The sequence below is a fragment of the Nannobrachium achirus genome, assembly GCF_963921795.1.
Source record: "Nannobrachium achirus genome assembly, chromosome: 7".
Lineage (NCBI taxonomy): Eukaryota > Metazoa > Chordata > Actinopteri > Myctophiformes > Myctophidae > Nannobrachium > Nannobrachium achirus.
This window is the reverse complement of record NC_137816.1, coordinates 22538855-22560247: the sequence shown is the minus strand read 5'-3', so window position 1 is coordinate 22560247 and position 21393 is coordinate 22538855. Positions and strand designations below refer to the sequence as shown.

General features: G+C 43.6%; 1 protein-coding gene across 1 annotated transcript; it reads right to left on the bottom strand.

Annotated features, from left to right (window-relative positions):
• Positions 1–8823: 8823 nt before the first annotated feature.
• Positions 8824–13008, bottom strand: irx5a (iroquois homeobox 5a; the record flags this gene model as incomplete). The annotated part of the gene is made up of 3 exons (XM_080729287.1): positions 8824–9644; positions 10851–11247; positions 12757–13008. The coding sequence occupies 3 exons, from the start codon at positions 13006–13008 to the stop codon at positions 8824–8826; spliced, it is 1470 nt and encodes a 489-aa protein (XP_080585413.1).
• Positions 13009–21393: the final 8385 nt, after the last annotated feature.

The window sequence follows — 21393 nt, the reverse complement described above, 5'->3', positions numbered from 1 at the left end:
ATGGCTCCATGCTTACTCTGCTTTACTCTGATCTAAGTCGCTCTGGATAAAAGCCTCTTCCAAAGCCTGATTTATTTAGTTGTATGCTGGTGTTGCACGCCGTAATACAGCATCTATATGTTGAAAGAATTGCCCTCTCTGTGTAGAAATCCATGCTCTACGCCACATCTCCAGTATTGACTTGATTGAGCTTAGTTCAGTGTGGTATCACAAACCGAAAATAGCCGACCTCAAAGCTCCTCCGAGCTTGGAGTTCTGCTATTTTTGTTATTTTCACCAAAAGGCCCTTTTAGAAATGTCAGCCCCTGCCTCTCCAACATTCTCTACATGTCCCTGGCTCTAGTTTAAATTGTGTACCTATATGGTGTGAACATTCATGCTGCTGTGTGTGTGTGTGTGTGTGTGTGTGTGTGTGTGTGTGTGTGTGTGTGTGTGTGTGTGTGTGTGTGTGTGTGTGTGTGTGTGTGTGTGTGTGTGTGTGTGTGTGTGTGTGTGTGTGTGTGTGTGTGTGAGCCCCTACATGGCCACTGGACACACGCCCAGCCCAGTCAGAGGGTCAAGAGCTCGCTGCACACGGCTGTCAGAGCACACAAGCCAATGAGCAGCCCTTTTCACTGAGTCAAGTGTGTGTGTGCATGGGCGTCACACCAAATTCTGGGCCCTGGGTACAAGGATTCACCCCCATGAATGTTAACTATTGAAAAATAGCAGATATACAAGCTCACAGCGCGGCACCGAGTGCCGTGCTGCGAGCTTGTAGATCTGCTATTTTTGAAAAATTGTGAAAATGTGTGCAAGAAACCTATGTTGTCAGTGGTGCTCAAACCTTTTCATGTGAAGGACCCCACAATTATATGTATTTAGCCACGGACTCCCATCTCAAAATATTTAGTTCCAGGGACACCCCCCAGAAGCAAAATTTGAGTTACAAATGTTCGCTTAAAAAATACATATATTCAAAAATAGCAGATCTACAAGCTCGCAGCGCGGCACTCGGTGCCGCGCTGTGAGCTTGTATATCTGCTATTTTTCAATAGCTAAAGTTACTAGGGCCCCTCCACCTTGGGCCCTAGTAACTCAGTCCCACTTTCCTACCCCTTGTGACGCCCCTGTGTGTGCGTGTGCGTGTGTGTGTGTGTGTGTGTGTGTGTGTGTGTGTGTGTGTGTGCGCGTGCGCGTGCACGCACGCACGCATACCTGCTATATTCTTCGTGACAGTCTGAATAAGGGATCATCATGATAAAAATGTAGTGAGTGATTCAATCAAATGTTATTTGGCTCTTAACGGTATGTCGATTTGAAACTTTGTTTTGTCATATTATCAGCTGTGAACGCTGGCCTATTTGAGTGACGGCTGTGCCAATGAAAACACCTGCCATTTACAACATGATTCATGGCTTCTGAATTTCCCACCTCGGTTTAGACCCAATGACCTTGTCCACTTCTAATATTTTAAATAGTTAAAGTTATACCATGTAACTTTTTTTATAAAACAAATCTTTAAATTGTCCTAACTGTTAAATCGCTAAAGTTTTAGAACCCCCACTCCGTTATTTTCAGCTTCTAAAGCCTTCTCTTTATATGTTTTCTATTATCCCTACCGGGGACCGGTTTTCGCGGAAAAATTGCGTCATCACACTACCGGCCAATCACAGCGAGGGTTATACACTGCCGGCCAATCACAGCGCATCTTGGAGTGGGGTCGCTAGGGCGGCCATATTTGTAGTCTCCCGTGTGTCTCTATACTCGGGTGCACGGTGAAGCATGGGTGAAGGAGTGTATCTCCGGAATGGCTGAACGCACAGCAACCAGGGACCCCTCAAAAGATAGATCTCGGCGAGGTGGAGGCAGACGCGGGGGTGTGAGAACCGAAAAACGGCCGAAAGACGCGGACGCGACCGAGGTTTGCTATAGAGCTACTGACCACAAGTTGAGCAACTTACACAGTATAGCTTTAAATAGTTCAACCACTTAAGCTCTATTTATTTATTTGCCGTACAAAAGCATCGCGAGCTTGTTGTTTGGCTATCTTAACTATTTTGTATACATTTATAAAGAATTTGGAGAAAAGAAAAGAAGAAAGATTTGATTCAATAGTTTGCCTTGCGAGATCCAACTAATGTTAACCTAACTAACATTGGAACTAGATTCTGAAAACTGCCCCTGAAACCTAATATATTTACCTTGAGTGTATAGCATACAGGCCTACATATAGATCATCATTCTTCGATGGTGTTTGTGTTTTGTTTTCTCCTTCAGAATGAATGTTTTATTCATATGGGAATGTGAAAGGGGTCACTTAAACCATCAGACAGCTGAAAATTACACGTGTAATCTGTCCCCGGGGAGCTCTGCAGAGAAATACAAAAACAGTCCGCAAAGTGCCGAAAAAATAGCAGTAAATCAACCTTGTGCCACGTCATAGGGAGTTAGTTTTACAACGTGTTCAGAACGGCTTTATGACTTCATTTAACCATGGACATAGACGATAGGCCTATAGGATAGGTGCATGATGAAGAAGGCTCGCATTACCTTCGCTTGTCCTTTTTTGGTTTGAGCTCTTGAAATGTATATGTATAGGATAGGATAAGAGATATCAGTGTTGCATGATTAAGGATTAGATTTAGTGATGATTTGGTGGAAACAACCCCCTCTTAAATATACCCCCTCTTAAATATACAAACAAACAAATAAATAAAGCAACAACAACAAAAAAAGTCACCAAATACCAAGTCAGACTGTGGTGCTGCTGTGCTCCATGACAGCGTCCTTGGAGTCACCACAACCTCACCTTGACAGCTAAAAATGATGTTTCTTTCCAGGGAAAAGAAGATATATCAGGGGGAAATACTACATCGGCCTAAATACAGCAATATGCTTTTCAGCATATTGCTGTAAACTTTTCAGTTTTTTTATTTGATTTGATTTAAACTATTTCCCTTTCCAAAGAAAGAAAAGAAAACAGTCTCCTTTTATCGCAGGGCCGTCCATTGGGCAACACTCGGCGGTTTGGTGTTCATGGCCTTGCGGATAATCCGACAGAGGTCAAGCAACAGGGGGTGTCTCTTTACGCGCCGGGGCTGAATTTGACTCTTGGTCGTGTCAGATGTGTTGTATCATGTAGACAGACGTTTTATCAGTAAGCTGTTTATGTGAACTCCCTTTTGGTCCGCTGAGTACATTTTAATGATATTGAAACGCAGTGTATCAACAGGTTTGGGTTTCACTTTGTGGCCTGACCTATTTGAGCGGCCCCAAGTGGCAGGTGTGGACCTAAAGCTCCTAATCTGTTTTGTCCCTCCGCGCCAAGTTAAAATCTCTTCCCAAGGCTACCGAATTGTACAGCCATATAGCTAAGCCCACGCGCCAAACACGTTATTTCGATTTTAAAGGACTAGTTCACCCCCCAAATGACTTTTTTTCCCCTATCGATTACTAACCCCATGAAGACTTCAGTTCAATAAAATAAAATGTTTTTGTCACATTCCTAAGACAATAATTGTATTATAATAAATGTACCCCATTGATGCATTTGTGTCTCCATCCGGAATCAATGGGGTACATTTATTATAATCAAATTATTGTCTTAAAATACAACAAAAACTAAAAAATATTATTGAATTCAAGTCTCCATAGGGTGATTAATCGATTGAAAAAAAGTCATTTTGGGGCTGAACTACTCCTTTAATATTCCCATAAATGTATAGACTGCATTGCTTGGCAATGTAAACGTATGTTTTCTCATGCCAATAAAACTCCTCTGAATTGAAATTGCATTGCTGTGTGTGGTGTAGCTCAGGGCGGGCTGTGTAGATCCAATCGAGTAAATTAACTTGAAGCCTTTCAAAAATCGCCGTAGGCTTCTATAGGTTAACATTTCCACAAATCCCGTGTTTGACAACAATCAGTGCAAATTAGATTGTCAACTGTCTGTCTGTCGTCACCGCGTGTGTCTCCAGTATCAACGGGGCTACTAATAAACGTGCAACTTGCGACGCAGATAATGACGCTGATAATTATGCTGGGATGCAGATGTCACACGGAGCAACTTGAACTTCATTAGATCCAAGATCCGACCGCTCTCAAATGTGTCGAAAACAAGCCCGAAACCGCGGTTTACTCTTGTTTTTCATTAGTCCCCATATTAGGTTCGTAAACAGTCGGAAGAGAAAGAAAAAAAAGTCCCCTTATGACACGCACACACACACACACACAAGACTTAAATATTATTATGCATAAACGTGGCGTCTACTTTAAGGGGAAATATGCATGAATAAAGCATCAACCTGCTGCAGTGTTGTGCGAGTGTTGTGTAGCCTTCTCTTTCATCACAGGAGATGACATATAGGCTCGTGGTGTTTGAAATCGTGCCAGATTTGCCATCGTGTCAGTTTCTGCAAAATGCCGAATTTGTTGAGGGGCCACACACACGCACACGCACGCACGCGCAGCCGCGCGCGCGCGCGCGCAGACACACACACACACACACACACACACACACACACACACACACACACACACACACACACACACACACACACACACACACACACACACATTTATTGATTTGATGGTCTATATATATTTGAATTGAAAATGCTGCTGTTATACTTTTCGATTTCAACAACAATCCTGAGGTCTATTTCTTCGTCATCTGCTTGAAGATGGCACAATCATTTTTTACCCCGCAATCATATAGCCACCCACCTTATAAACAATGTTGTTCTTATTTTTTATTTGATGTTTATCTTTAGACTAAACGAATTTCACCGAAACCATGTATATATTTTCGTTCTGTTGGCGTGATAACTGTTAAATCGATGCATGCATCTAGGCCGCGCAGCCAGGCCAGGCCATACAGGGCCCTGCCCTGCTGGTAACAAAGTAAGATTGAAGGGTATATATATCCGTCTCTTTCTTCTATCGGCGTATTACCCCTCACTTTTAACACGTGGGAACGGTTTCACCCCCTCTCTTTCTCTCTCACCTGGTATATATTCTCACATGCATGCTATCCAAAGTTATCCAACGCATCGCTCCAGAACAATGAGCCAGCGCACCATTCAGCCGCATGGAGCCGGTGAAACGGGAGACGGAATTGGGACAAAGTTGTGCACAGATCTGCCCTATAGGCTATCGTGACTTTTCCTTGTCTCGATAAAGACCCGGGCAAAATTCTCAGAACACGCGGGGGCATTGTGTGGTTAGGCTAATTGACTTATTGGGTAAAAAAAAAAAGAAGAAGAAGAAGAAGAAGAAGAAAAAAGCCTAGTTGGTGCGCATTGACACTTGTGGGAAATAGCATATACGTTGATAAACGAATACTTTATTGAAAGGGATCAAAAGATAAGCCTAGAACGCTAATAATAGGCTAATAATAATAATAATATTATTATTAATAAGGGTAGTAATAATAATAATAATAATACGTTAGTAAATATGGTAGGATATAGCCTACTCAATTACAACGCAAGTGATTAGCCTAATGTAGATTCAAAGGAACATCAAAGAGCCCCTCTCTCCCACTGGGCGTCGTTTGAATAACTGTTGGGGGGAAAACCAAAGTGTCACATGTGGGAAAAACAATCAGCACTCCCACTAATTAATATAGCACAAAAACGTGGTCACACATGATTTGGGCTTTGGGGTTTTCAGCAGTGCAAAACCGGCATGGTGACATTATTGACAGGCCTGTTTATTATTGATCACTTTCCAAACAATTCCACTAAATTAAGAAGGATTTAATTATCAGGAAGTTCCTCTCTCTGCTTTGTCTCAGAGCTATTAGGCCTCATACTACCATGAAACTGAAATTCGCCCCTTTTATTTGATATGATATAAAAGATACAATATTTATAAGATGTGCGAAGGACCTATGGATATTTGTCCAGAGAAACATCCCTTCATCAATAAAAACGAATTAAAAATAAAAACCCATCATTTCAAATAACTATAATATGTATATATATGTTGCATCGAGTACTTCACTCCCTATATGGATCAGTCAATAAAAAAATGAAATAAATAAATAAAATAAACATGATTATGACACACACACACACACACACACACACACACACACACACACACACACACACACACACACACACACACACACACACACACACAGAGAGAGAGATTCTCTCTCTCTCTGTGTCTCTGTGTCTCTCTGTCAGATTAAAATAGAAAGCCCACTCACTCGCCCGCCTGACTCCACATAGAGGACATTAAGGCTAAGGGAATTATATGAATCCCACGGGACACTTCAAGCTGCAGCAGAGGAGAGAGTAAACTATGGAGATTAATGGTAGCCTGTAAACAAGAGCAAACTGCGCCACTTCACTGGAGCAATGCTCACAATAATAACACTAATCATAATCATAAAAATAGTTATTATTATTTTGTGTAAAAAAATATTAAAGAAAGGCATTAAAGAAAACTAAAAGCTAAGCTGCTTGTCAAGATTGTTGATCTAATTATTCCACAATTAAGCATAAGCTTAGAAATAATTTGAATACAATATGTAACTATACATTAATTACAATAGGAACATGTGTGTTGTTATTAGTGTTAATTGTAAATAATTATGACAACAACATCAATAATGATAGGCTAATAATGATAATAATAATGTAGGCCTCATAAAAATATTAATATTAATAATGACCTTAATATCATTATTCTCATTAAACACGTTCCCAGCTTCATTCTAGTACATAAACACCCCCAGTAATGATCACCTTCACAGCTTGCAATTACCCTGGAAAATAGCCCTGTTAATGTTTCCTCCCCCACTTCTTCATTCTTTTCCAGTTGTTAAGTGTGTGTAATGTCTGTTTTTTTTCCATCCACTTGGCCACAATTCCCATTAAAACAGTGATCATCATCATGGTGCATGTATCTGTGCCTCTGTGCTTTCTTTTATAACTAGGCCATTTTGATCACAGGCGGGTTATAAAGAATGGAAGGAAGCCCCCCTGAAAATTATAGGAGCAAGTGTGACACCTACCTGCGGAGCTGGGAAGGGTCTGAGAGCGTCTTAGAGCTAACGGCTATAGGCTACAGCACAGTCTTGTGTGTATAAGTAAGGCTACCAGGGGCGTCACACTGGGGGGGAAAGTGGGACTGAGTTACTAGGGCCCAAGGTGGAGGGGCCTTCATTATTTAGATATTGAAAAATAGCAGATCTACAAGTAAAACAAAAAAAAAGTCGTGAAAATGTGTGCAAATCTTTGAATATTTTTTAAGTTTTGTAACTCACTTCTGGGGGGTCCCTCCCTGGAACTAAATATTTTGAGATGGGGGTCCGTGGCCAAATACATATCATTTTGGGGGTCCTTCACATGAAAACGTTTGAGCACCACTAACATATAAACATATATTTTTTTTTTAAAGAAAACCTTAGAAGGATTTGAAATATTCAAAGACTTGCACACATTTTCACGATTTTTTTCAAAAATAGCAGATCTACAAGCTTGCAGCGCGGCACTCGGTGCCGCGCTGTGAGCTTGTATATCTGCTATTTTCTCAACAGTTAAAGCACAAAATGTGAGTGAATCCTTGTACCCAGGGCCCAGAATTTGGTGCGACACCCCTGAAGGTTACTGTACGTGTGTATGCGGCCCCACAGATCAGATCCCTCCTTCCTTCCAGCCCCCAAATCACCAATGTTTCACATCCAACGCACCATTAAAGAGCGTATCCATTAAATGCCATAACGGGCCAGTATGCTCCTAAATGCATGAGTGCGTCCTTTTAACAGCTCTTGCCACGCCTTGGAAATAGTAATGAGGCCTAAATTTGGCATAAAATCGAGCTCATTACCGCAGTTCGCCACCTGATTGCTTTGCATGAAACGCGATGAGTAATTGGGTTAAGAAAGCTGGGACCAATACTTGGTTTTAATGTTATTTAACGATGACACCTTGATGTGTGCATGGGAGAATTTTAGGTTTACACAGTCAAAAATCCTCATTGCTAATTTAATTACTTTTGTACACGAGTGTACAAATACAATTGGACCCTCTGGGGTCCATTTGGTTAAATTTGTACACACTCTAAATCAAATGCAAACACCAGTGGATTTTACTGTAGGCCAACATGTTGCACACAAAGGCTTGGCTACTAACTTAAAATGTATACCAGAAAATTACTGTCTGCGTATTTTATTGTCCAAAAAGGTCGGTACATGTCTGAGTGAAGCAAGATGGATTTTGTTCTTTTTGTTTTGTTATGCCTTTCAAGTCTCCAACGACCTTTTCCCTCTGTGTGTTGTTGGCCTAGCCTCTCTCAAGTATGTCAATGCTTCCCCAACGCCCGCGAGCTTTTAGAAAAGAAAATTGCCATTGATACAGCTGTCATGGTGCAAAATCGAATCCACAAATATTTCCTGTCGATTCGTGGGCCAGGAAGCACTTTTTGACACATCAAACATGCAAAACAACTGCACTCCAAGAATAATCGGCTGCACAAGTGAATTTTTTTCTTCATAATTTACTTCAAAGATAGTGTATTGTCCATTTTTTCTTAAATACAAAAATGCTACATTAAATATACATGTTAGTCTTTAATACAAATAGACTCAGGCGGCTGCAGCGATTAAGACCATTCATGTTACATTTTTCTTTTAGGATTAACCATTCTGAAACTAAAATTTGAAAGATTAGCATGTACTCAGAAAATAACTGTTCTCAGATATTTATTTATTTTTTGCTTTATCAATATCAAGTTGTTTTTTTATTTTTTCTTTTTTTTTTCTTAATGCAACCACAAAAAAAGTCCGCGTGATTGGGGGGAAAGAAAATCATATAATAATCAGGTATATTAAATGTTTGACATACCTTTCTTTAGTTCAAATGGGGAGTCTTTACAAAGATCTACCTGCGTTTGCCCAGCTCTGACTTTCTGGCTCTCCCTTACCAGAGCCTCTGCTCTACTCAACACAGTCTGGTTTAATCCATTGAAATGTGCCGTGGTGCTGCTGGTGGACCCCCCCGTGCCCCCGGAGCCGGGGTGGTGGTGGGGGTGGTGGTGCGGGTGGTTACTGTGCAGGTGTCCAAAGCCGCCATAGTTCGTGTAGCCGGGATAGAAAGGGGAGGTGTAATACAGAGGCCTCGACAGGACCGTGCTGTTCGCGAGGGGAGGGCACTGGTGGTGGTGGTGAGGCGAGGACCGCGCCGCCGCCGGGGACGCGGCGCCGTTGGGGCCGAGTCCAGCGCCCTGCGCCTGGGGCTGCGAGTGCGAGTCACCGCCGCTGCCCTTACACCTGTCCGAGGACGTGGCGATCTCCGCGAGAGACCACAGTTTGGGTTTCGGGGCCGACGGCGGCGAGTGAATCACGGAGTCGCTGCGGTTGCTGCCGCTGTTCACAGGCAAATTGTTATGGTTCAGGTCCGACTGCTGCTTGTCGTGCTGCTGCTGCCCGAGCAGCGCGTCTCCCCCCCGGCGCACGGCCGCGGGAGACGACGTGGTGGCTTTGTTAGTATTATTATTATTATTGGCGGACTCTGATGGCAGCAAGTCTGTCCGCTCGTCCTGCTCTTTTAATTCCGAGTCGCTCAGAAGGGGATCCGTGTCTTTGCCACCGTGACTCTCCTCTTTAAATCTGTCACACGCCATGTCCCCCGGGTTTAGCGATTTATGATCTGGAGGAAAAAAGAAGGGGGAAAAAAAGTCAATTATTGCGGTGGTTCTCAAACTTTTACATTTCAAGGTCTTCCCTTATAACTCTGTACGGGTCCATTTGGTTATATGTGTAGCCTACTGTCAGAGAAAAAAAAGAAAGAGGAAGAAAAGCTATAGGCCTACAAAAATAATATATGTTTTATAGTGGCATAACAATGTGGTACAAAAGATCCGGGGCATATGTTGACTGTTTGGACGCTACAGATACATTCGAGGCTATTGGACATTATCATAATAATAGCTATGGTAATAAGCATTCAACAATAGGGCCCTCGGCTCACACAACCGGCTAAAACCGGGAGGATATTAATGATCATATAATGGCAATAATTATCATTAGCCCGAATACTCCGGCGCAACACACCAGCTGTATCCTTATTATGCGGCTAAAGATGAATTGACTACTAAACACTGCGCGTCACCGGCAATTTCAGCCCTCTCTGAGAAGTCAAATGAGGGGAGTTCAAGGTGATTATTATTTAAAGCAATTGTCCCATTATAAATAATATACCACCATTAACCAGCAATCAATTTTGCGCCCAAGAGTGGAAACGACTGCGATGAAAAATTGATGACCCCCCCCCCCCCCTCTCCTTCTCCCCTCAGCAGTGGTGGAAAAAGTACTCACATATTTTACTTAAGTAAAAGTATCAATACTGCAATATAGAAATACTCTGTTAGACGTAAAAGTCCGGAATTCAAAATGTACTTGAGTAAAACTATATGCAAGTATTGGCATCAAAATACTTAAAGGTAAAACACCAAAAGTAAAAGTAAAAGTACAAAATGTTTGATAATAGCTAAATGTGTTTGTGTTGTGAAGCTTAGCTTGATCTGCTATTTTCAAATAGCCAAGCTATAACATAGGACTAAAGTGGTTTATGTACGTTTTATAATATTATACATTATTTATATCTGCAAAGTAACTATAGTAACTAAAGTTTTCAAATACATGTAGTGGAGTAAAAGCACAATATTTGGATCCAAGATGGTCAGGAAGAAGAAGTAAACGTATTGGAAATTGGAAATACTAAAGTTCAAATACCTAAAGATTTTACTCGAGTAGGCCTATACTTAACTTAAGTACATGTACTTAATTACTTCACACCACTGCCCCTCAGTATACACTGCTGCTGACGCTGTGTCCGTGGGCTTATTGCACCGACCTGACTCTGTGTCCGTGTCCGTGGGCTTGCCACCGGGTTCGATCACGTCGTCGTCGTTCTTCTCCAGGTCGATGTCCCCGTCCTCCTCCTCGTCCTCGCTGCGGTTCCGCGGCGTCCAGGTCATCTTGTTCTCCTTCTTGAGCCTCCTGCGGGCGTTGGCGAACCACGTGGACACCTGGGTGAGGGTCATCTTGGTGATGATGGCCAGCATGATCTTCTCGCCCTTGGTGGGGTAGGGGTTCTTGCGGTGCTCGCCGAGCCAGGCCTTGAGCGTGGCCGTGGCGTCCCGCGTGGCGTTCTTGCGGTAGGCCGGGTCTCCGTACGGGTAGGAGCCCAGCTGAGCGGCGTACGGGTGGTAGCCTATCGACCCGGCCATGCCCTGGTCATAGGGAGAGCTCTGATGATGGGACACAACATATATGCACCGGTCACCACCAAGTCCAAACGTTGAGGATTGTAGTGTTTTCTCAAACATTCCCTTGTCAAGTTCTCCCCTTAACTCCGATTGTGTACACTGTCAGAGTTACACACTTGTAGGGTCAATTTAGACCCCCATAAAGGAACCTATTAGAGAATCCCTGAAATCCTGCTATTTAAGCGTCCTTGCGCGCTGGAATTAAGGCTCTGTGCAAATAAAACCCATTAGTACAATTATTTATTATTATTGGGCTATTAATCTATACGGAGGAAACGCGCCTATATCCAAAGAGCTTTAAAAGAGTTTAAACGCCGCGCATGAGCGCGCACACACACTTCACACACACAAGCACGCGCGCGCGCGCGCGCACACACACACACACACACACACACACACACACACACACACACACACACACACACACACACACACAGGCTACACGAATGCACAGACGTTTTTTTTTTCTTCTTTCAGCAGCAGTAGCCAACAAGTTTGAACTTCGCCTTCATAAAGTTTGTTTGAACTCGATTTAGTGTTTCCAGGAGAGTCTGTAGCTATTTTTTAGTTTAATGTATTAGACGTCAACGTTCAGTTATCATCAGCTATTATAATGGCTATTAAATCGATACAATCACGCATAGTTTAGAACCTGACCTCATTTATGCTCCCGTGGAAATTGATCAAATATAGGCCTATACCAGGGTCATCTTTTGAGTAGGTTAAACAGGCCTGCTTAGCTAGTTAAGATTGAATGTTTGTGTTGTCATTGTTGAGCTTATTTGTTTGTTTCCAGATTCATTAATAGATTTACGAATCTTATTGCAAGTTCAACCAAAAGCCTAAAAAAACCTTTTCGTCAAGCACCACTAAAAATGACAAAAAAGTGAACTAAATTGCCGTCAATGAGCATGATGCAGCAGTTGTAAAACATAAACAAATGTTTTGGCACGACCCAATAATTATTGTATTTTACAAAAGAATAACACGACATTAATCAGACCAATTAGACGTGTTTTTACAATTACATTTTCGTGACGGCAACGTCAACCATGGAATGCAATCGAACGCACCACAAATTGTCTTCTCTCGTACATCCCCAATATTAACAGAAACACATAAAGAGCCAGCCCCGAATGACCAGGTCCATAACTCTGAGAGTGTACAAAGGGAACCAAATGGACCCTTATGGGTCCAGGGGTTCCTTGCAAATAAAACCTTTGGGAACCAGAACCACTAAGTTGGACTCCTAATGTGCCATATAGTGTCGTAGTAACAGTGTCGTACATATTCTGAAGAAAGCATGGAGACTAGACATTCAATAATTGGGTCTTATAAAAATAATAACATTATAATAACATTATAATAGCCTATAAGAAAATCTAAAATTTGCCACGGACTCATATTGTCCGTGTACGGACATATTGATGAGCCCTGATTGCAAATATAAAGTCCTGATACATTTCAAGTAGTTGCAAGCCTACAACTCACCACGTACGACGTGAATGTGGCAGCGGCGGCGGCGGCGTCCGCCGCGCTGTACGGCAGATGGGAGCTGTAGCCGGGAGGAGAGGCGCTGGAGAACGCGGTAGATCCGGCGTACGGAGCGAAGGCGGAGCCGCTGGAGGATCTCCCCAGCTCCTCCGTGCGGGGTCCCGACAGGACGCTGGTGCTGTACGCCGGACACGAGTACAGAGCCAGGGACGCGGACGGCTGGTACAAGTAGCCCTGAGGATACGCCATGGTGAAGCCACAGGAAAGTAAGCCACGTTACTTGCGCACTTTCTCCCCTTATTTTCCCCCCTCTCCTCTCATGCGTCGTGGGCGCTCATAGAGTCCCCCTCGTATCAACAGACCAGCCTGTCTGTCTGTCTGTCTGTCTGTCTGTCTGTCTGTCTGTCTGTCTGTCTGTCTGTCTGTGTGTCTGTCTGTCTGTCGGCCCCCCCCCCCTCCTCCTCCTCCACCTCCTCCTTCTGAATGACAGCGGTCAAAAGAAGTGAGATGATAAATGAATAGTCTACATAGGACTTAGATGTCGGCTTTTTGGTCGCTGCCAGCCCAGCAACCCTCTCTGCGCGTTGAATTTGCTGTCGTTCGTTTTTCTGTCGCTCCCCTTATCTGAGTTGCGCCCTCGCTGCTGCTCTCATGTGCCGTGCACAAGTTCTTTTTTTTTTTTTTTTTTTCGTCGGATGGGGGGGCTTTGCTTGGGAAAATGTCCTGCCAAGATGCAAAGTTGGAAATTGAGGATTCTGACGCCTACTACGCGGCTCAAACGCTCCTCCTCCCGGGGTGTAGTCATCGAAAGAAAAAGGAGAGCTTATGCTGGGCAGCCGCGCAGCCCTACCCAAACCCATGCTCTCTCTCTCTCTCTCTCTCTCTCTCTCTCTCTCTCTCTCTCCCCCCCCCCCCCCCTCTTCACCCCATGCTTCTTATTCACCCCATTTCCCCCTCCCTCCCTGCTCTCGCTCTCTCTTTTTGAGTAACAATCCATCTCCTCCCGCTATTTCTCTCTATTTTTTCTCCCATAACAAGGCTCGTTGCAGTTAAAGTCTCAAGTGCGCCATGCAGCCCCCTGGATGGCGATATCTTGCGAGTGAGTCTGTTACCTCGGCTCCAACTTTCTTCCTTTTTTTCCCTTCTTTTTTCCCCCCTTCTCTAAATACGAAGCCTTCAGTTCTTTCACACTTGATCAATAACAAATGGCTCGGTGTCTGCCAGGAACGACTCTGCCAGATATGAAAGGGAAGAAGGGGAAAAAGGCTATCCGCGTTCTTTTCGCCGCGCTGTTCTTTCCCCCAGCGCTTTATTTCGTCAATGTGAGCTCAAGAACAACAACAAAATATAACAACCAACTTGATTCTCCCCATTTCTCCGTGATCTGCGCGTAAAAGGAAGCTAAAAAGGGCGATACATTTCGAATGGATTACTATTGTAGGCTACACGTCGACCCTTTCTAACGCCAGACGCATTTGTCATTGGTAAGATATATGGCAACTTAAAAAAAAAGTAAAAGTAAAGATGGCGCAAATAGCCGTAAATAGGCTACATCACAGACTTCTCTCCTTCAAGCTGATTAGCCTACATATTGTATGTATACAAACTATTCTTCTTAATCGGCATTTATAGATTTACAGAAAATGTTTTATGTTGCCTCCCTTGAGCTATTTACAGTGGCGACGGGCGTCTAATAATTGTTTAGGCTATATTCATTTTGCAATATATCCTGGTATAAAGCGCTTGGATACACATTCATTGAAAGTCCTAAAGCCCGGAGCCCAGGGCAGATTAGTACCATATGAACTGCTCCAAATCCGCCACGACCAGTGGATGTAATCTCATTTGATCCTAGCCGATACCTTTCTTCTCTGAATTATGGAATGGCTGAGATTTATTTAATATTGCACGCTTACCGGACATTAAGCCCTAGCTATTCCCCCTTTTCAAAAGCTGTAAGGCACCTGCTATAGCCTACTAAAATCACACAAATAAGCTACCACCCGTAAAAATCTGTTTGTAATTATCAACAACAATAGTCATAATAATTATTAATAATAATTATTATTAATAATAACAATATACGAATATCCTAATAACATTAATACCATTCATATAATAATCATAAAACAATAAAAGCTATACGACCTAATTGGAGAATAAGAAATATAAATGAACAGTCCCAATATAAATATGCAAAATATATATATATATATTATATATATATATATATATTATATTCTTTAATATTTTTTATTGGTTTTTCTCGCCATAATTTAAGTATCTTAGGGCCACATTAATTGTGGCGTTTGTGTGGCTTTCCCAGTTCAAATCTCAGATGAACCGAAAGGGATCGCTGTAGGCGCTGCTAAAGACTGTGTGTACACACGCTCTCCAGTGTCACGTGTCGTTACGCTCTGAAAAGCTCTCCGGAGCAAAGAGTGATGACGCTGGTTGTGTCAGCCAATGCACACTTAAAAAGAGAGAGAGAGAAAAAAAAGCACATGCAAGAAGAATAGATGCACAAAGCTAGAATATACAGTAGCCCAATAATGATACAGTAATAACGCCTACCTTTTTTTTTTACCAGCTCCTACACATAGACAAAACCTATTTATTAAATCATCACACTTCCTAGACTAATAACAGTGCAGGTGCTAACAAGTCATTTGATGTTTTCTGTCATTATATGCATGGAGGTATGACATATAATAACAATATATAATATATTGTTAAACAGTATGGGTGATACATAATACATTTTTATTCTATGTCAAATGTTACCCTTTTGCAAACCAGATAAAAAAAACAAGCTACATTTTCCACATATATTGCAACATGTGAGAGATATAGGCTATTTGATCTCTAGATTTCTGGAACTTCTAATAACAATATTTTCCCATTAAAGACGCAGTGTTATAAGCCCACATGAGCTACAGATGAGATTGGAAGTGTGTGTGGGGGGAGAGAGAGAGAGAGAGAGAGAGAGAGAGAGAGAGAGAGAGAGAGAGAGAGAGAGAGAGAGAGAGAGAGAGAGAGAGAGAGAGAGAGAGAGAGAGACTTGAAACGGTGTCGTGTCACTATTGATAGGCCCTCTCTCTCTCTCTCTCTCTCTCTCTCTCTCTCTCTCTCCTCTCTCTCTCTCTCTCTCTCTCTCTCTCTCTCTCTCTCCATTGTTTGACTGCGTAATTCCTTTGATAAGAGTTGTGCTCTCTGAAGTAAAGGAAGAAACCCTATTTGAGTAAAGCTCTGTTAACTGCCACTTCAACACCACATTAATGAAGGACACAGGTGAGTATAGTTTCCCTTTATTTGCTGTTTTTGTACGTGGAAAAAAGCTTGACATTTCAGTAAAGTCGCTTCCTGTGTGAAGGGTCCGACGTGTGTGACGCACACGCACGCTGGCGCGCGCGCGCACACACACACAACACACACACACACACACACACACACACACACACACACACACACACACACACACACACACACACGAAAGAGCTGCAGTGGCATTGAACGAGTAGCATATCTTATATGAAAGATGATGCATCGCACTTAAAATGCCTGCGGGCACCAGGCGTTAATCTAATTTGGATATAGGGGGGGCTATTATTGGACAGCATTACGCGTCGTGGCGCACTAATTGCGCCTCGCGTTCAAAGAGGTTGGATAGAGTTAGAGTTGGTTAATGTCAAAGAGCTGACAGGTTTTCTTGTGTGTGCACAAGGTCAGCTGTAGTGCTTTTAAAAACCCCTGGCTGACTGTGTATGCACCAGGCTGTACGCAAAATGCTTGAAGTATTCATAGGATTTTTACCCATTCTAAATCTGTGTCCTAAACCGATTAGTTGACACCAATTTTTTTCTTTGATGTATTAGCTGAGGGCTTTTGCCACTTGGAAGCCAATTGAAATTCAAAACAGTTTCGCTCCAAATGCTTTGGGGAGATCTGCGGCAAATAATGGATGTAATTTATTTTTGACCTTGCATTTTCCCCCCCTATATTAAATGATTAAACTAATGTGTGCTACGCCATTGGACTAAACAACTGGCTTGTTCCACAGCCATAATTAGCTATTATGACGGTGATTTAAACAGCTCTATTTAAGTCTTTCTTTATTTTTTTCCTTTGTTTTCTGAAAGGGTATGGAATACATTTTATGCCATTTTAAACAATTACAAGTATGCCAACATTTACTTTTGTAATGCTAAGTATAAGTTTTGCACATGGATTAAAATTGAGATTTGAATACTTTGTCCATTTGCCTGGAAATCTGCTTATCTAACAAGAAGATTGTGGGTGAAGTGCTGTTGGCTGCTGATTAGTCCCATACACATAGGCCTACTGTATATTGTGGCATGTACAGTAGTCTACAATGTTCCATGTATTAGCCTACTTTATGTTCTTTTTAAATGTGTTAATGGCAGAACACACATTTATAAATATATGAAAATACAAAAGAGAGAAAAAAATATATGCTGATGTTGGGAAATAAACTGCCACCAAGTTGCTTTCTTCAAATTGAAGATTTCCTAGCAGTTCTTTTTAAAGACACTTCCTGTTGCTATATGTTCATGACATTATTGGCCTAACAACTTCCAATTTTAGCTAACAAACTATCACACTCATTATACCTACACAGGCATACCGGACATCTTATGGTTCTCTAAGATCTTTGGAAGTCAAACAAACACACACACAGCAGTGTATGGAAATGTGAGCTGATGTACGTTATAGCCCCCAAGATACAGGATATTTTCTCTTTTCAGATCACTTTTCTTCCTCTGTCCACGTGAATGAAGACGTATGGAGAGAGACGGAGTGTGTGAAATAGAGGGGGAGAGAAAGAGAGAAAGACAGAGAGTGTGTTTATAGTTCACTGCCTCCTCTCCTCCTCCCCTCGTGGGGCCTGTCCTCCCAGAGATCTGACCGGGCTGAACGGCAGGGCCCTCGGATTGGCTAAGTGATGAAATGATGACCCTATTATGAGAAGCGATTCCAAAATGAGAGGTATATCAGGACAAAGATTGCACCCTGCTGCACCCCTTCGCGCACACACACACACACACACACACACACACACACACACACACACACACACACACACACACACACACACACACACACACACACACACACACACACACACGCACTCTCTCTCACTCCCCACTGCCAGCTGTGCAGATGATGATTGATTTGCGCGGGACGGATTGCAGGAAGCACCCATTGATTTTTCAATGTCTTATCAAAAAATATATATATTTACAGTTGTATCCATGAGGTGTAACCCCCGCCACCCCACGCATGCACGCGCACGCACACACACACACACACACACACACACACACACACACACACACACACACACACACACACACACACACACACACACACACACACACACACACACACACACACTTCCCCCTTTCAGATGGGGTTGGGGGGGTAGTCGGGGCATAATATGCTACAAAGGATAATACTTACCCTACTCTGTGACAAGACGAATGAGCTGTAATATTATTTCAGAATGGAGTCAATAGGCTGGGTGACTAAATGAATATTGATTGGATATAACAAAGCCTGAGTAAGGTGAATATGAGCTGTTTCAGAGGGCTGCCTATGTAGGGCTGCAGGCCTATCCCCTCTTCACTTCACTCCACTGGCTCGCACTCATAGACAAATATGGACTTTCAACGCGGCGACCCTGCTTTGGGCATGTCGTTATAGGCGGAAACATTCACCAAATTTTAAAATGTTTAAAAAATATATATATCGTCGTTGTCGGGTGACAAAACCATTCGTTTTGCATTTTTCCATTTTAAAAATGATTTAAATAGTGAAAACAGCCGATCTACAAGCACTTGTGCAGGGCTTTGCTTTGCGAAAGAACATACCAATTTGAAACGTGAAGATACAAGGTTTCCACCCAACAACGACGATATACTGTCTATATATTGTATATGTGTTGGTGTGAAAATAGATCTACAAGTTTACAATGCGTGTGTGCGCTTGTAGATCAGGTATTTTCAGTATTTGTCAAAGAGTGAAACTGGACCCTTATACTGTATACTACACTGATCCACTGCATGGCCATTTGTTGTTAGTGAATATCACTTTATGTACATAAGGTACAAGCCCCCTATGCCTTTCACTGGCTGCTATATTGTTGCCAGCATGCATAATGTGATTGGTGATCTGAGAGGGCCTTCTCGGCAACCTTATAATGACGGTTGTCGTCTTGCCACACCTATGGCTAAATGACACAGCTTTGGTATATAGGCCCGTTGTGTGTCGGTATAGGCTAATGATCGTCGACGTGGAAAAAAAAAGAAAAACCTGTGGCTGACGACGACTACTTTGAAGCTCTGGAAGGCGTGTAGGCGAGTGCTCTCTCATAAAGGTAAAGCGAGACGGTGATGTACGAATCAAATGAGTGGCGGAGTGCTAACACCCCGTAGCCAGCCAGCCGGGAGCTATGCCCTACATATTTTTGCGTCGACTTAATCCATTGAAATTGTGCGAGTGAGAGTTGCGGGGGCTTCTGTTTGGGGTCTGCCCTATATGCGTGTGCGGCGTAATGGAGGAAGATGAGGGGTGGTGATAGATCACAGCCCAGGTAGTGTAAACACATGAGCCCCCCCTGAGGGTTTGGTGTGCATGTTGCACCTCTCTCTCTCTCTCTCTCTCTCTCTCTCTTTCTCTCTCGTACATATATTCGATCTCTCTCTCTCATATTCTCTCCCTCCTAATTTACTTTTCACCCCACCTCCAGTCTTTCTTGGCTCATCCTCCCCCTAAAAATGTCCCTCTGTCTCACTCTGCCTTGCCTTGCCTTATCTTTCCTTTCCCTTACTCTCTCTCTCTCTCTCTCTCTCTCTCTCTCTCTCTCTCTCTCTCTCCCTCCTATACAGTTCCTCACCTCGCCCCCAAATTGCATTAGTGGAGCACAAAAACCAGAGGCAGCCGTAATCTGTCAACATGCCCTTTAATTGGACGGAGGGAAAACAACACGTGGGTTTTTTTTTCCTCTCTCCCCCCCTTCTCCTCTTCCTCCTTCAGTTGTGCCATTCCTAAGTGCACATGCCAAAAACAAAATGTGAGGGTGGTGGGAGGGGAGAGTTCAGCCTCCTCCTGGAGGGGGGGGGGGGGGGGGAGGGGAGTGATCCTCCGGGAGAGAGCGGGGCGTAATTAAAAGTATCTTTTAATAGGCTTGTAATGCTGAGCCTGACTCTTGTTGCCTTAAGTAGAGGGTGAACTCTTGTGGCTGGTGGGGACGGACATGCAGGAGGTAGTTTGGGGGGGGGGGGGGGGGGTATTGGAGGGACTTGCGGAACGGCAGTGAAGGTGGTGTGTGTGTGTGTGTGTGTGTGTGTGTGTGTGTGTGTGTGTGTGTGTGTGTGTGTGTGTGTGTGTGTGTGTGTGTGTGTGTGTGTGTGTGTGTGTGTGTGTGTGTGTGTGTGTGTGTGTGTGTGTGTGTGTGTGTGTGTGTGTGTGTGTGTGTGTGTGCGTGCGCGGACTGTAAGCGATACGCCGCCTCGGCGTCATCAGACATGCAGTCTCCGCCTCGGTCACCGCGCTCGGGACACCAGCCACTTTACCTCCCTCCCCTCTCCCCCACTCTCCCCCCTTCTTCCGCCTACACACACACGCGCACACACACACACACACACACACACCTCCGTTCCCATGTTGCCCACCCACCCACTCCTCCAAAACGAGGGGGATTCATCTCCGCGTCACCTTTCCACCCCTTTCTCCTCCTATAGGTGAGTTGTGTCCTGCCTCCTCCTGGCCCGGGCAGGAGGCACGAAGGGGGTCCAATTCAGGGACTTTTCTTTTGGGGAGGGGGGCACTACTCTGTAATCAAACGAGACTGCTTAAAGGAGGAAGGGTGGAGGTGGAGGAGAAGAAGTATTATGTTCTGTTGTGCGTTCCACCGCTGCGATGTTGCTCTGTTTCTTCTTATTGTTTTTGCGTCCGCCGAGGACTTTGATGGCGTATCGCCTTACCTTTGTAGTCCCCGGCAGCCATGTTTCATAAACACACACGGAACGGGGGGGGGGGGGGGGGGGGGAACGGCGCAGGAAACATCCTTCGGCATTAGAAATGTAGATGGCCGCACTCGGCTCCCTTGCCTCCCTCCGCATTCCGCACGTGCCCAGTCGCATTCCCCGTGTCCCAGCAGAACGCGGCGGTGTTGAGTTTCCCCCCTCTCCCATGGCTTTGATACCTTTTAAACGTCTCACAATCAGCCCCCTTTATTCACTGTGTCATGTATAATCTGTGGTAACAACAACACCAACATGGACCCCCCCACGCACGCCCCCACCCCACTCACCCGCAGTGGTGGAAAAAGTACTCACATATTTAATCAAAGTAAAAGTATCAATAGGCCCACTGCAACCTAGAAATACAAGTAAACGTCCAGAATTCAAAATGTACTTGAGTAAAAGTATGAAAGTTGGCATCAATTTGTACTTAAAGTACCAAAAGTAAAAGTACAAAATGTTTGAAAATAGCAGATCTACAAGCTCACAACATGTCACAACACGTCTCATCGCGACGCATTGTGAGCTTGTAGATCGGCTATTTTCAAATAGCCAAGGTATAAAATAGGGCTAAAGTGGATTAATGTCA